The sequence below is a fragment of the Pyxicephalus adspersus genome, chromosome 4 (assembly GCF_032062135.1).
Source record: "Pyxicephalus adspersus chromosome 4, UCB_Pads_2.0, whole genome shotgun sequence".
Classification (NCBI taxonomy): domain Eukaryota; kingdom Metazoa; phylum Chordata; class Amphibia; order Anura; family Pyxicephalidae; genus Pyxicephalus; species Pyxicephalus adspersus.
The window spans coordinates 107900182-107914430 of record NC_092861.1 but is presented as its reverse complement, the minus strand read 5'-3'; the positions used below and the strand labels follow the sequence as shown (position 1 = coordinate 107914430).

General features: G+C 34.5%; 1 protein-coding gene across 1 annotated transcript in view; it reads left to right on the top strand.

Moving 5' to 3' along the window:
- TTC27 (tetratricopeptide repeat domain 27) overlaps positions 1 to 13288 on the top strand; it is a 183843-nt gene extending 170555 nt beyond the window's left edge. The window contains exons 20-21 of the mRNA XM_072409253.1: positions 5413 to 5513; positions 13108 to 13288. Of these exons, the coding sequence (XP_072265354.1) occupies positions 5413 to 5513; positions 13108 to 13230 (224 nt within the window). The 3' untranslated portion in view covers positions 13231 to 13288. The remainder of the gene's footprint in view (positions 1 to 5412; positions 5514 to 13107) is intronic.
- The last annotated feature ends 961 nt before the right edge of the window (positions 13289 to 14249 follow it).

The window sequence follows — 14249 nt, the reverse complement described above, 5'->3', positions numbered from 1 at the left end:
TGATGGGCAGCAATCATTGCTTCTCTAAGATCATTGCTGATGTCTTTTTTTTCTTAGGCATTGTTTTAATATACACTTGAATGGTCCAGACCAGTAAACTTACAAATCTTTTGCTTTTTACAGAGCTGGTCACACTTGCTGATGAAAAATTTAGTGCATTAAATTAGCTGCATCTGACTTCTATTTAAGCTCCTAATTCCTATGGAAGTAGTAAGGGTATACTTTACACACTGCTTCTGCATTTGACTTAGTCTTGTATTGTGTAAATAAATATTGACATGGTGTAACCTACCTAAGGACCAAAAAACTTTTTATTATGTCCTAATTTGCAACACCTTAGAATTGATGGAAGAAACGCCTACCTGTTCTTTCCTTACTTGATCCAGGCCAGTAGTATCACAGTATACAGTACATGTATATACTGCAAAAGGTTTTCACTGTCACCATTATAGACAGCAAGCATTTTCATCTAGTCAGTTATATTCATTATGGTTTTTTCAAAATGTGTTATACTAAATATCTAAGAGCATTATTACCTTCAGAGCAGTCTATGTAAGAAACCCTTTCATACCTGTTATTACTGTAATCTTTAAAATAATTGACCAGCGTCCTAAGAGAATTCTAATCTTAAGGGAACCTCATAAATAGCCTAACGTGTGCCCAAGACATGTGGTTTGCATTAGCAGTACTTTGGAAAGATGTTAGAAATGGAAAAGCAAAGCTGAAACTATTATTTAATACAAGCCACATTTCTTCCATTTAGTCAATAACACACTAGGAAAGACAAAAGATCTGATCACTGTTTTTCCAACATGTAAGCATATGTAAAGGTACGAATAGGCATTATTTAAATGGTGTTTTACTTTTTAACATTAATGGTCTACCAGATATTCTTACAAATGATACAAAATCAATATTCTTGCACTCTGAAATATTATTCCTATGATGATTTTTCTGAGGTCTACATTACTACAACTGATTTGAAATCTCTTTATCTTCAAATACTCTTCATTTTTTAACCTACGTGTTGTGCAAGCTTTTCCCAAGACATTGATATTTTTGTCTCTCTCAATACAAGGTTCTTAAGGTTATGAGGAGTCTTCCATTTGTGTTTCTGTGATATACCCCTGAAGAAGCAGGTCTATCCTGGGAAATGTGTCAGGACTGGAAAAATAGCACTGATTTGGTCAGACTCTATATTGTTTGATACCTACCTTGTCTTATTTAAAACAAACTGATTTGGATTGTATAATACTGTCCCACTCTATATCTTGTGTGACTTTTTAAAAAATTATGTAATAATGTTTTGCTATTTTATAAAGTAAGATGTGTATGTACCACATACCACTCTATTATTTGGGTTCACCATCTGGGTGACCACCGTGCTCATTTTGTAGATAAACTAATATACAAGTTGAACGAACCATAATAAATTTACATAAAGTGAGATTACGTTATGGATTATTTTGTACCTCCCTATGACCCCCCCCCCCCCCTCCCTGTGGAGAGTGGAGTACAGGAACTATATTCCAGTGAACAAAGGAATAGATGCATTTCATTTGGAGAGCATATTAGGGTTTTTTGGCAATATTTCCTTGCATAAAAAAAACATTGTCTGTGTAAATATTAACCAAAAAAAGTAACGAAATGAAAGTACAAATATACATTTTTTCCTAATTTGTTCTAAATAAAGTAACATTTGTTAAAAATGATTGTTTTGTATGCAGTAATAGATCATATACATAATAAATAAGAAAACAGGAGAAAATAATATCTGAGGGAAGAAGGAATAATTATCACTAAGTTAATAAAAGGTTAAATAGAAATGCAAGGTAAGGTTTCTTTAAAAGATCTCAGACACAGATCCAGGATCACATCTTCATATGGTTGAAATCCTAACAATACATTGTTATACTGTATATTTGTTATATACTTGCAAAATACTCCCAAGTGTCATTTTTGTTCACGGGAGTGGCTGCATTATAACAGTAATTCCAGTATTTTCATGTCCAAAAACTGAACATAGGAGTTAAGTCCCACAAACTTGGTTGAAGTTTTTTTTTAAATGTATTTCCTCTGAATCCTGAAGTCAAGTAAAAATATTAAAAAACATAATATAATATTTTTATTACCCCGTTCTGGTAGTGCTCTGGAGAACCAGACAGATGCGTGTACACAGTGTTGATTGGTCCAGAATTTCAATGTTCCAACACCCTTCCTAGATAAGACTCCAATGAGCAATACTTATGCTTCCTTCTGTGGTTTAATCGTTAACTTTGAGGAGTGCTTCTAACCTTTACATTACTGGAATATTACATTTCTGTACCCTTACATTACTGGGACTTTTTTTACACTGTTTCAACTCATTTTGCTTTTCTGAGTCAATAGGACTTCTAACTTGTTTGTAAATTTGTATACATTTTTATTTTACAGCCTTTTTGTTCGACAGAATGAAAATTTAGAAAAATAAATCCAGGCATACTATCTATAATGTTATTTTTGTAAACATATTCCATGTTTCACAAACATAATTCATTTTTATCAGGAGGGATGTTTCAATCTGGTTTTTATATGTGCTATGGATGTAATATTTTTGGAGTTCTCTGGACCTTTTCATGTTGTTCCCCTTAATAACTTGAAGCTGCAGAAGCTGATGATGCATGATTAGAGTTAGATGTTTTTGTTTTCATGGTTGTAGAATTGGTTTAAACACAGAAAACAAAGTGTGAATGCAAATAGAATATATGTGCAATTTGCAAAAATGTACGTGGTGTATTATGGATATTAGTATTAAGCCCAATTTTACACTTTACATAAAGAACAAAGGGCAGCATACAGGGTTAAAGGGCAGGATTATTTACTGCATATGACTGAACTGTCAAAAAAAAAAAAAAAATGGAATTTAGAAAAGATCTGGGTTGTTTTCTTGTAAGCAATGTCAATTTTAAAGCTTTATCAAAGGGTTGAACTTGATATATTTTTTTCAAGCTGTCAAGATTCCTAATAATTAAACCAACCTGACCTGCCAGCACTTGGAGGTCATTAGGTTTGTCAGTCAGAGAATATTTTCCAAGACAACCAGAGGATACCTTTCTCTTTAACATAAGTATTGTTTACCGTGTTAATCTCCTTTAGTGTATTGAGGATATTTTCAGTTCACTGACGTTGATGCCCAATTCACAGTCACTACAGAGATAAAGTGGCCCTAGAAAGGCATAAACATTTTATTTGTTAGCTCCATTTACAAAACTCAATTCTGTTAGTCTTCTTTTAAGTATAAAATTACAAACAAGTAGTTCTTGCAATAAACCACAGGAAACAATGTAAAAATATAATAGCATATTAGCAATAGTCTGTCTTATAATGAAAATAATGTCTGAATGTAAGTGAGAGTCATTTCAAGTGTTAGCTTCTCTTTTATGTGGTTTTCAAAGAAAATGTGCTGGCTTCTGTTATGGATTTTTCCCCCAGCACATTTTTTTTATTTAATTGATTCATTAAAGCTGCTACCAGGCATCCTGTAATTAGTTTTTGTCTTACTGTTCCTTCCTGCTCTGAGTTCACTGTGTCAGCCACAACAGAAAATATGCCCAACTCCCACTACAGACGTGCGTCACATATTTCACTTGACCTGTGTTTCAGAAAGCTGTCATCAGCAAAATAGGCAATGGCTAATTATTTCATTCATTATAAGAATTTACCAGATCCTTTGTGCTGCATGTATGTATGCAAGAGTATGTGTATATTTGTAAGAAATTATATTTATTTATTTACTGAATTTGTTATCAAATTATAAATGATTCATGTATCATAAGGCTCCCCATTGCCTTTACTGCAATTTACTTGTCTAATGTATGAAGGCTTTTCAACACAGTGTTCTATAGATGTGTGTTTTAAAAATTATGTGCTTATTTGCTGAGAAGAGGACTTTTTTTTTTAACTCTCATTCCAAAAAATGCCTTTAAGCTGGATTTGTTGGACAGCTTAACTATACAAGCGGGGACACATAGGTCTGTAGCCAGTGCTGTAGAATAAATAGAATTACAAATGGGACATCAATATGCAAAATGAGAATGCTATAGCTTTTTACTAAATGTATTTAAACAGCAGAGAAAAAGAAGCAGATTGATATGATTCAGTATATTCCTGGTCAACTAACAACTAATGTTTTAGTATGGGTTATATGCCAGTGGATTTGACCACTCAGACTGGTACAGAACTGAGAGTGGTGGCAAGGAGTCATAGTTTGGAACATGGAATAGAAGGTGTTTCCTATGCAGTCAGAAATGGATCTAAGAAGGTAATGGGTCCTCCAGAATCACCCCCACCACAAAAAAAAAATTGTAGTGGCTTTCAAATAGATATCATGAAAATTCACAAAAAGAAAATTGGAGCACCAGCGATCATACACATCCACATCTTCGCCTGCTGAGGATATAGTTTACAAGGTAATTTCCTCACTTTTTAAAACAGTGGCACAGAGGAGCATGCAGGCTGGGGCTCTGTTCCCTAATCTGGAGTGCATTTAGGAGCTACTCCAGTCCACCTTTCTTGTGATATAGTTAGACAAGTTTCCTTAGATACTGGGTTTAAATTTATTGACTGTTTTTTTTTTTTTTTTTTATTGACCTTCATTTTGTCATTGTCTGCCACCTGGATAGACTTTCTGCTTTGGCTGGCTGGCTACCTGAGGTAGTATGACCTATGGCTATCTCTCTCTCCCTGGTTTTGCTAAAACCCTGGACCTGTTTAATAAAGTTTTCCAAGGCTGAAGAGGATACACTTTCATCAGTGAAGCTAAGTGATCCAGCAAACCTGGAATGGATCTGGACCAGGATTAAAAACATTTCCTAACAAATAGCAAATTACTCTTAAGAAATTTATTCCAGGTTTGCTGGATCACCCAGCTTTACTGATAAAAGTGTATCCTCTCAAGTGTTGGAGAGCGTTAATAAATCATGCCCATGTGCCATGGTGGCCTTGCATGGTTACTCAGTTACCCCCTATCTGTATTTGGCTCTATTTCCCTTTTGTAGGTACCTGGCCTCTTGTCATTTATTGAGGCCTCAGGCACCATCCCTTGCACATATAAGTCCTGGGGGAAACTGAGTGCTGGGACAGCACAATTAATTGAGCAGGGGTGAAGTGTGCAGATATTCAACCAGGACCCAAAAGGTTTTTTAAATATGGTAATATATGATAATATGATAATAGCATCATCATTGTCAAGACAGTTTGGTCAGTTTGGTGGATAAGCAGTGAATTAGGTAGATTTGTGCTGATATAAATAGTAACTTTGACAAAAACTAAAATAGTAGTTTTGTTTATTTAAATTTTGCTATTATGCTGTATATCTTGTGCATCAAAACTAATGCAATGAATTTAAAATCATATCTTTATTGAATATTCTAGTGGCAATAAAATGCAGCAAGAACAAGTCTAACCCACAAGAAGCTGTTCAGATGCTGTCCTCAGCGCGTCTTAACCTTCGTGGTTTATCATCTAAAGCAAAGGTTAGTCCAACAGAAAAAGCTTACAAAAGTATCATGTTTTTTTTTTTTACGCTATTGGTTGATCTATTAGAATACCATAATCAAGAAAATGATTGAATATGTTAAATCATTTGTTAACAATGTGTGTGAATATGTCCACATATGTTCACAAATATAAAACATAATATTTAGTCTGTTATGAGAAATTTCAGGATGTGTGGCAACCTTGGATTGATTTTACCTTTCAGGGTTCATTTGACACACTGCTCCTGAAAATATAATAGGCTTTTCTCTTTCCTGTGGGTGTTGTGATGTTGGTGGTGAAAAAACAATTTGCAAAAGATTAAGTGTGGTGCCTGCAGTAACTTTTTATAAACTAAAAAATCCCTAATCACAGGAAGCTCTCAAATAGAGAAAAACACTTTCACCAGTGAAGCTGGATGATCCAGCAAACCTAAAATGGATCTGATCCAGTAATAAGAAATGTATTCCAGGTTTCCTGGATCACACAGCTTTACTGATGAAAATGTATCTTCTACAGCCTTGGAGAGCTTTAATAAATCATGCCCATGGAATTGAGTAAAATAACAGTTTTCATGCATTTTATAGTGCCTGCTCCTAAACAATTCATAGATGTAAGGAGACTGTATAAACATGAATGATTAGCTAAGCCAAGAAGGTAAATGCTAACCTTATATTGTAAGGCAAGGAAATACTAGTTTGTAAAGATCAGCAGTGCCTGCTTCTTTCTTCTGTAATAGGCGCTATATAATCCATTGGGTTTGATTTTTTTAAAGTGAGCCTATCACCAATATTTTTACTTTATAAAGATGGGTAGATAACCCTTATATATATATAAAGCAAAGCACATTTTTTTTTACTCCTATATGTTTTTTTTTTTTTTTTTTTTAAAGAAAAAAAATTAAAAGATGTGCAGAAGGGGCCTTTCCCCACAATGAAAAAAAATCTATATGCATCAGGACCCTAAAAATGGTTAAACATACCAGCATTTTTCTGTCATCCTCTCTGACAAATTACACCTACAGTCTTATTGGTGGCTATAAGAAGCAACTTTTCTTTACATTGCATCAGGTTTTAATGTAACGACACATAGCAGTGTGTAACATAAAATACAATTATTCAAAGAAAAGAAAAAAAATAAATAAGGGCTGAATAATAAGTTGATCTGAATAGTTTGGGAGGTTAGCTTGTTTTGTTTATAAATAAATTTTGTTTATATTTAATATGCATCCATTGTTCATGTATATCAAATGGAACAGTGACAATTTTTAGCTATATAAACACAGCTTCAGTTTCTAAAAACTATGCATTTATGTAGAGTGGGCAAGAAGGAATCCTCCAACTTCATTTTAAGGTGCTTATCCTTTAAAGCTGCTTAGCATATTCACATTGGTTACAATAATGACAATGCAATTAAATACTTACATCATGATATGCACAATCACATTTTTTCAAAGAATTTACCTGTTGTCCTGGCAAAATGTAAAAAGCAGTTTGGGGGATTTGGGATAATTTTTATGTGGTTTATCCTCTGTAATTGTAGAAAATGCAGCCAATCAAGGTCCCACAACACTGGACAGGACCAATTTTTCAGAGTTACCTGCAAGCATGCCAGAGTCTCTGCACAAAAATGCGAAGCATGCAAAGACCCCCTTCAGTTTTAACTATGTGCTTGGGATGACTTCACATGGTCCAAGCTCGCTTCCTAAGAAGTTCCCTCCTGCTTAGCGATTCCTTGTATAGTATATTATTTATAGCATAAAATAGGATGTATTCCATTAAATGTTTCTTAACCGCAGCAAGTTAGTGATTTTACCGTGGATAACAGTTTGGAGTAGTTTTCAACTTATTCTCCATTACATGTTGGTTAAAACTATTTACGAAAAATATTGCTTGTGGTAATATGACCAGTTATGCGCTTATGAAATGGTAGTGCCTCTCAAAGAGATTGCACACTATGGACCTGATTTATTAAAGTTCTCCAAGGCTGGAGAGCATACACTTTCATCCGTGAAGCTGTGTGATCCAGCAAACCTGCAATGGATTTCTTCAAAGTCATTTGCTTTTTTCTAGCAAATGTTTTGAATCCTGAACAAGATGCATTCCAGGTTTGATGGATCACTCAGCTTCACTGATGAATGCGTATCTTCCCCAGCCTTGGATAGCTTGAATAAATCACACCCTATTATGGTAATCTACTGTGGGTATCAACTTAAACCCAATCTCGCAGGTTTATTTGTAAATGATCAACAGGAAATTCCATTCTACTGAGTATTTCATGATTGTGGTAATTATGGGCCTTAATTATGGGCTTAAAAGCTAGAGACTGTATTATGGTTTCTATACACTTTACCACTTTCCTTTTTACCATAGTATATACTTTGCTTTAAGAATTTCACTGCTAGAATCCGGTGTCATCTGACATATGTTCTACCAAGATCATTTGTTCTTTTGATCAATTGTTTGAGCTATGCTTCTACAACAGTGCATCTTTTCCAAGTGTGGGAAACTTTGGTGTGCAGAAAATAAATGAGTATAATTTTCATGACCACTTAAGGTAATCTAGCTTTGTTTCATTGGAAAATCAAATTTTTTTTCCAGTAAAATCACTTTTTAGTTAAATAAGCCTACTCTAAAGAAGATTTAGATTTCTTACTTTGTCTGCTCACTACAATGTTTATTTCTGTATATAATTACACATGGTCTCTGTGTAGCAGATCACAGAGATTCTATTAAGTGTGCAAATCTAAGAAATAGGATACTACCTTAATCCAAGAGCATCTGTGGCACTTTGTGCATATTGTGACAATCGTCACAGTACCTGGGTATCAGATGTGGGTAGTGGCAACTGTGACAGTAGATTAGCAACACCCTAGCTAAACTCTTAGTGCATTAAATAAAAAAATGCCATAGGATTAGGTATACTATGAATAAAACATTGATAAAAAGACATTTCATGCTAATCAAGCATGTTTTGCCACCAGTTTATATTTTATTTATAGTTAGACAACCAGCATATATTTGCCCATATTTATAGCTTGCCACCCTGGGCTACTAATGACATCATTACACATGCCCACTCAGGTGGTTACATTTCACAGTTTTTTTTTTATATAAAATATGGGCAGTGATGAGAGGGGGACACTGGCTGACATGTCCCTATCGTACTATCACATGCTCCTACAGCATCACATTTTATTGGAAACATTTTTTCTTTGTATTTTTCTTTTGGGCAGAGGACCCCTTGCTTTCCGTCTTTATTGCCATGATGGTAAAGTTTGAATAGAAAATCCACAGCCTCCTGGAATGTTTGAGTCACGTAACCCAGGTGGCTGTGGGCTGCTCTATTTGCGAATGCCTGATATCAGGAATGTATCATGAGGGGTTTTCCTATATTGTACATAGTGCTCAATCTCACACATGCACAGTGAGATTGACATTTTCTTTTTGACATATCTGATCTCACGCCTGTGCATTGCAAATTTGGATGACGTGAGAAAGCAACTGAAAGAAAGAAAATATCAGCTCTAAAGGAGATTGTGAGCATCAGAAAGAACAGGGAAGCCAAGCCAGCATGGGACTTGCTGGGCACAGTTTGTGGACGGATTAAGTGATTTTTTTCACTTTCACTTTACCTAAATAGAGCCTTCGTCTCCGATCTCTTAGACTGTTAGCCCTTTTAGGCAGGATCCATTCCTATTTATTGTATAGTGCTGGGTAATATGTTGGCGTTTATACAAATACTGTTTATTAATAATATTATTTAGGAGGCTACACCTGAAGTTAGGCCGGAATTCATGAGAACGGTAAGGTTGCATTTGCTGCGTTTACTTCTTCCTCACTCTAGGAACCACTGCTGCATGAAAAACCACCTGTTACCAATCCCAGGTGCCCAGCAGTTGCCAGTTTTCACTCAGGAGAAGTAAATGGTATATTTTTTTATTGGTAATGTGAACAAAGCCTAACTTGTTACACTACATTCATTCCTCTATTCCACTACTACAAGGTATTACAAAGAACACTAGGAGTGTTGACCATCAATTTGGGATATGATAAAACATTAAAAAATGGAGTGCTACATTGTACCTAATTTTTTCACATAGTGTAATTACTGGGATTTGCAAAACCCTATTAGGTAATGAGTTATTTTCACTGATGTGTTTCAACTCTATAGCAGGAAAGGTAATTTACAACATCACAAGTAGTATATTATCAAAGCCCGCTTATCATTGAGCTGTCCTTGTTGTTCTGTTCAGGAAGAGGAAGGGAAAACATCCCTAGCCGTCAGGATTTCAGACATTCTTTCCTGAATGAGTTTGTCTTTAGCTAAAATAAAACTATTGTAAACACTTTAATCTTTATCACGATACATGTGCCCTTTTCCTTATTTGGCATATATAGACTTGACAGATGCAACACTTTTGTAACACATTGATAATGTCATAAGATAATTGTTTAATACCTGTATGAGATAATTGTTGAATTTATATTTATTGATTCTGACCCATAATAATTAATATTACGTGATTAGTATTAAGTGAATTATTTTTTTAGTTCTAGAAAAAGTGAATTTAAAATATTCTTATCATGTTTAAAAAACTAGTTTATAAATTGCAGGACAGTGAATTTACAGTTAGGTCCATAAATATTTGGACAGAGACAATTTTTTTCTAATTTTGGTTCTGTACATTACCACAATTAATTTTAAATGAAAACTCAGATTCAGTAGAACTGCAGACTTTCATCTTTAATTCAGTGGGTTGAACAAAATGATTGCATAAAAATGTGAGGAACTAAAGCCTTTAAGCAGCGGCTTTCAGTTGCTGTTTGTTTGTGGGCCTTTCTGTCCAAAGTTTAGTCTTCAACAGGTGAAATGCATGTTCAACTGGGTTCAGATCAGGTGACTGACTTGGCCATTCAAGAATATTCCACTTCTTTGCTTTAATAAACTCCTGGGTTGCTTTGGCTGTATGTTTTGGGTCATTGTCCATCTGTAATATGAAAGGCCTCCCAATAAATTTGACTGCATTTAGCTGGATTTTAGCAGACAATATGTCTCTGAACACCTCAGAATTAATTCAGCTAAACATTGATAAACACTAGTGTCCCAGTGCCACTGGCAGCCATGCACGCCCAAGCCATCACACTGCCTTCGCCATGTTTTACAGATGATGTGGTATGCTTTGGATTATGAGCTGTTCCACACCTTCTCCATATTTTTTTCTTGCCATCATTCTGGTAAAGGTTTATTTTGGTTTCATCTGTCCAAAGAATGTTTTTCCAGAAATGTGTGCTGGCTTTTTTAGATGTTTTTGAGCAAAGTTCAATCTCTAATTTCTATTCTTGAGGCTTATGAGTGGCTTACACCTTGCAGTGCATCCTCTGTATTTTACTTTCTTACACTCATCTCTTTTTGGTAGACTTGGATATCGATACACCTACCTCCTGGAGAGTGTTGTTTACTTGGTTGGCTGTTGTAAAGGGGTTTCTCTTCACCATGGAAATTATTCTGTGATCATCCACCACTGTTGTCTTCCGTTGACGTCCAGGTCTTTTGGCATTGCTGAGTTCACCAGTGCTTTGTTTCTTCCCCATGATGTACCAAACTGTAGATTTTGCCACTCCTAATATTGTAGCAATTTTTTTTCTGTTTTTCTGTTTTTGCAGCTTAAAGATGGCTTGTTTGTACAGAACCAAAATTAGAAAAAAAGTTGTCTCTGTCTAAATATTTATGGACCTAACTGTATATTTGGTTAAAATGCACATTACAAATTTAGTTGAAAATACGTTCTTGTATGTATAAAGGGACTTGTTTATAAACAAAATCCTTTTTTGGGATTAATATCTAGTTTTTTTTAACTGTTCTTTAGATCCCCTTTTTCTCACCTGCAACACATGTTAAGAAACCCTGCATTAGGACATCGCATTCATTTTGAATGGGCAGGCTTGTCAAAATCTAAAAATTACATTATTTGGAAAAAGGCCATTTTCACTATTTATATGGTATGGTTAAAAGGTGGTCTGTTTTGCATTAAAATATAGTATTTTTATGGACTCCCTAATGTTGTGTAGCATTTGTCATATTTTGTGCTTTTTAGGTAGTTGATTCTCAATATTCACAATAAATTGTTTTTTATAAAGTTTTTTAGTTCAAAGATTAATAGGTATGGCAAACCTTGTTGTTTGCCCTAAGATTTGTTTTAGATTATCTGTTAAAGTGGAGAATAGTCCTGCATGCCTTGCCCTTCGTTTTGCCTTACAGTTAACTAATTAGTACCCCACAGTGTATCTGCAAAGAAATGGCTAAAGGTTTACATTCATTTTTGGTGAGAACAAGCTCTTTAAAAAAAAGGGAAAACCATTGCCACTGTCACTTCAGGAATTGTATTTGCTTGGTTGTCTTGATTACCTAATGGCTTTCAAGATCACCAACAGATAACAAGTATATGCAACCCAGGGTTCTCTAAGTTAGATACAGTGACTCAAAATATTAAAGTCAAGGTTGGCACATGTTTTTACAGGGCAGCTGCAATTTTATCCTACACCCTTTGGCTGTGAAGTATGATGGACTGGGTGCGGCATATGTTTAGCTTTTTATAGAACTAATTAAAAACAGCAACAACTATGGCATGGGTTGTGTATGCCACTGCTGTGTCTACATCTTATGTCTGTCGTTTTTTGGTTGAAAGGTTTATTTATATTTTGTTATATAACTTGTTATCATAGTAAACTTGTATGTTGGTAAAACATTTGGGTATACCTTAAGTTGTCACTCCTGCCCTGCCTCAGTGTTGGAATGAGCTTGCCATAGCATTTTCACTTTCAGTTTTTTTTTTCCCAATAAATATAGTTTTTGCTTATGGTGCCCTAAAGGGAAAGTTTTTAAGAAAAACCATATTTGAAACTAGTAAGTAAAAACTACATGGTTGAACAGGATCAGAGACACTGACATTGCACAGTGAATGACTGCAAAAGAATGATTTCAAAACAGTATTGTAGACGAATGAGTTTAGGAGTGAGATGACTGAATTGAGAACAAAAATATATGTTAAATGTTCAAAAAAATTAAACAATGCTTGTGGAGAAGGTAATGCTTTTTGTCAAGCTCAACACAGGCAATTTATTGGCATTTATGAGATTTTTTTTTTTTGTGCTGTATGGTAAAGTCGGTATTTCACACAGAGTTTAAGGAATAATTACTGTCTTTAATGGACCGGTTGGCACAATGACTAGCTCTTAAATTTATCAAGTTCTTGTATGAAGAGCATTACCCTAATGTTAGAAAGGGCTACAGCAATGGGTTGATTATTTTAATATCTTAAGAAGCTGACAGCTGGAATACCAAAAAGGCAATAAAAAAATAGACAATTTTTTTGATTGTGGTAAAATCTGATAAATAAATATATATATACAAAATATTATATATCTATACTTTCTAGTTTAATGCTGGCACAGTGAAAACAATTGTCAGTTGCTATTAAAACTGTGTACATTTCCAAGTTATTCCTGACTTTTTTGAATGTTACTCCATTTATTGACATATTTTTATCAATATTTTCTTTGTTTTTAATCTGTTTTTTATTCTTTTTTACAGCAAATGTTTACAGATGTGGCAAGTGGGGAGCTGTCATCTGAACTAGCTGATGAAGTTAGAACAGTGGACAATCTTATTACTGAAATTCAAGAAATCAGTAATCAGCTTCGTAATCAATACTGAATAAGAATTTGCTGTGTAACAAAATCCTCTGTAAAATAAATGTTTTGTTTCTTACAAACCTTGGTATGTTGTGATAACCACTTTTGTTAGCTACAGACTTAAAATCTCCTTAAGAATCATGTGTTTGGCATATATGTAATGGTTTTGGACACCATGGAATGACTACAATTCTATTATTTACACGGACGGCCCTTCTTTGGGATTAGTTTTACATGAGTGCATCAGCTAATTGACTGAAGTCCATAGAGTGTAAGTGCTTTTGGCTGAAAAAGTCATCTTTTATGTCACAAAACAGAAAACTGTGCAGTTTTCGCGCTATTAATCCTGAGACCAAATGATGACAATGGTGGGTTATTATACTAATATTGTCAAAATACTATCATGGCTCATTCAGCAGTTAATGCAGACTAACACATGGACATGAACAAGTGGTTAAATGTTGTCATATTTTTCAGATAAATTATTAACCATATCAGGTTAAAACTAACATCACACAATATGGCTGGGAACCCATTTACATCAGCAGCAATGAGCAGTTTTACCAATTTCAGGCCAAATGCAAGAAGAAGGCAATTTGTGTAGCAAGTGAAGGTTTGCTTTTCTTAAAAAAACAATATTACAAACAATAACTTCTCTACAATAAAATTTTTGAGCATGTGCATGAAATCACCAAATACAGGGAGCAACATCCTTGCAGAATATGGTATCTGCTGGAAACTGAACCTAGACATTCAAGCTTAAATGTACACCCAACCCAGACCCAGTTTTACTATTATAGAAATGGTTTATTATGATAATATAAGGGGAGGAAATTGTTCCCTGGTGCCACATCCGTGTTAAAGCAGACTTAGACTCAAACTTTTTTTTTACATAAAAGGGTAGACATTTTCATATTAGGTAAATATTGTATTTTGTTTTTTTTAACTGCAACACACTTTTTTCCCACAAAGAAGAGAAAGTATGGCAGGCAGATTCAATTAACTGATCCTGCAGAAAAGAGATCAGGAAAAAAAAAAACA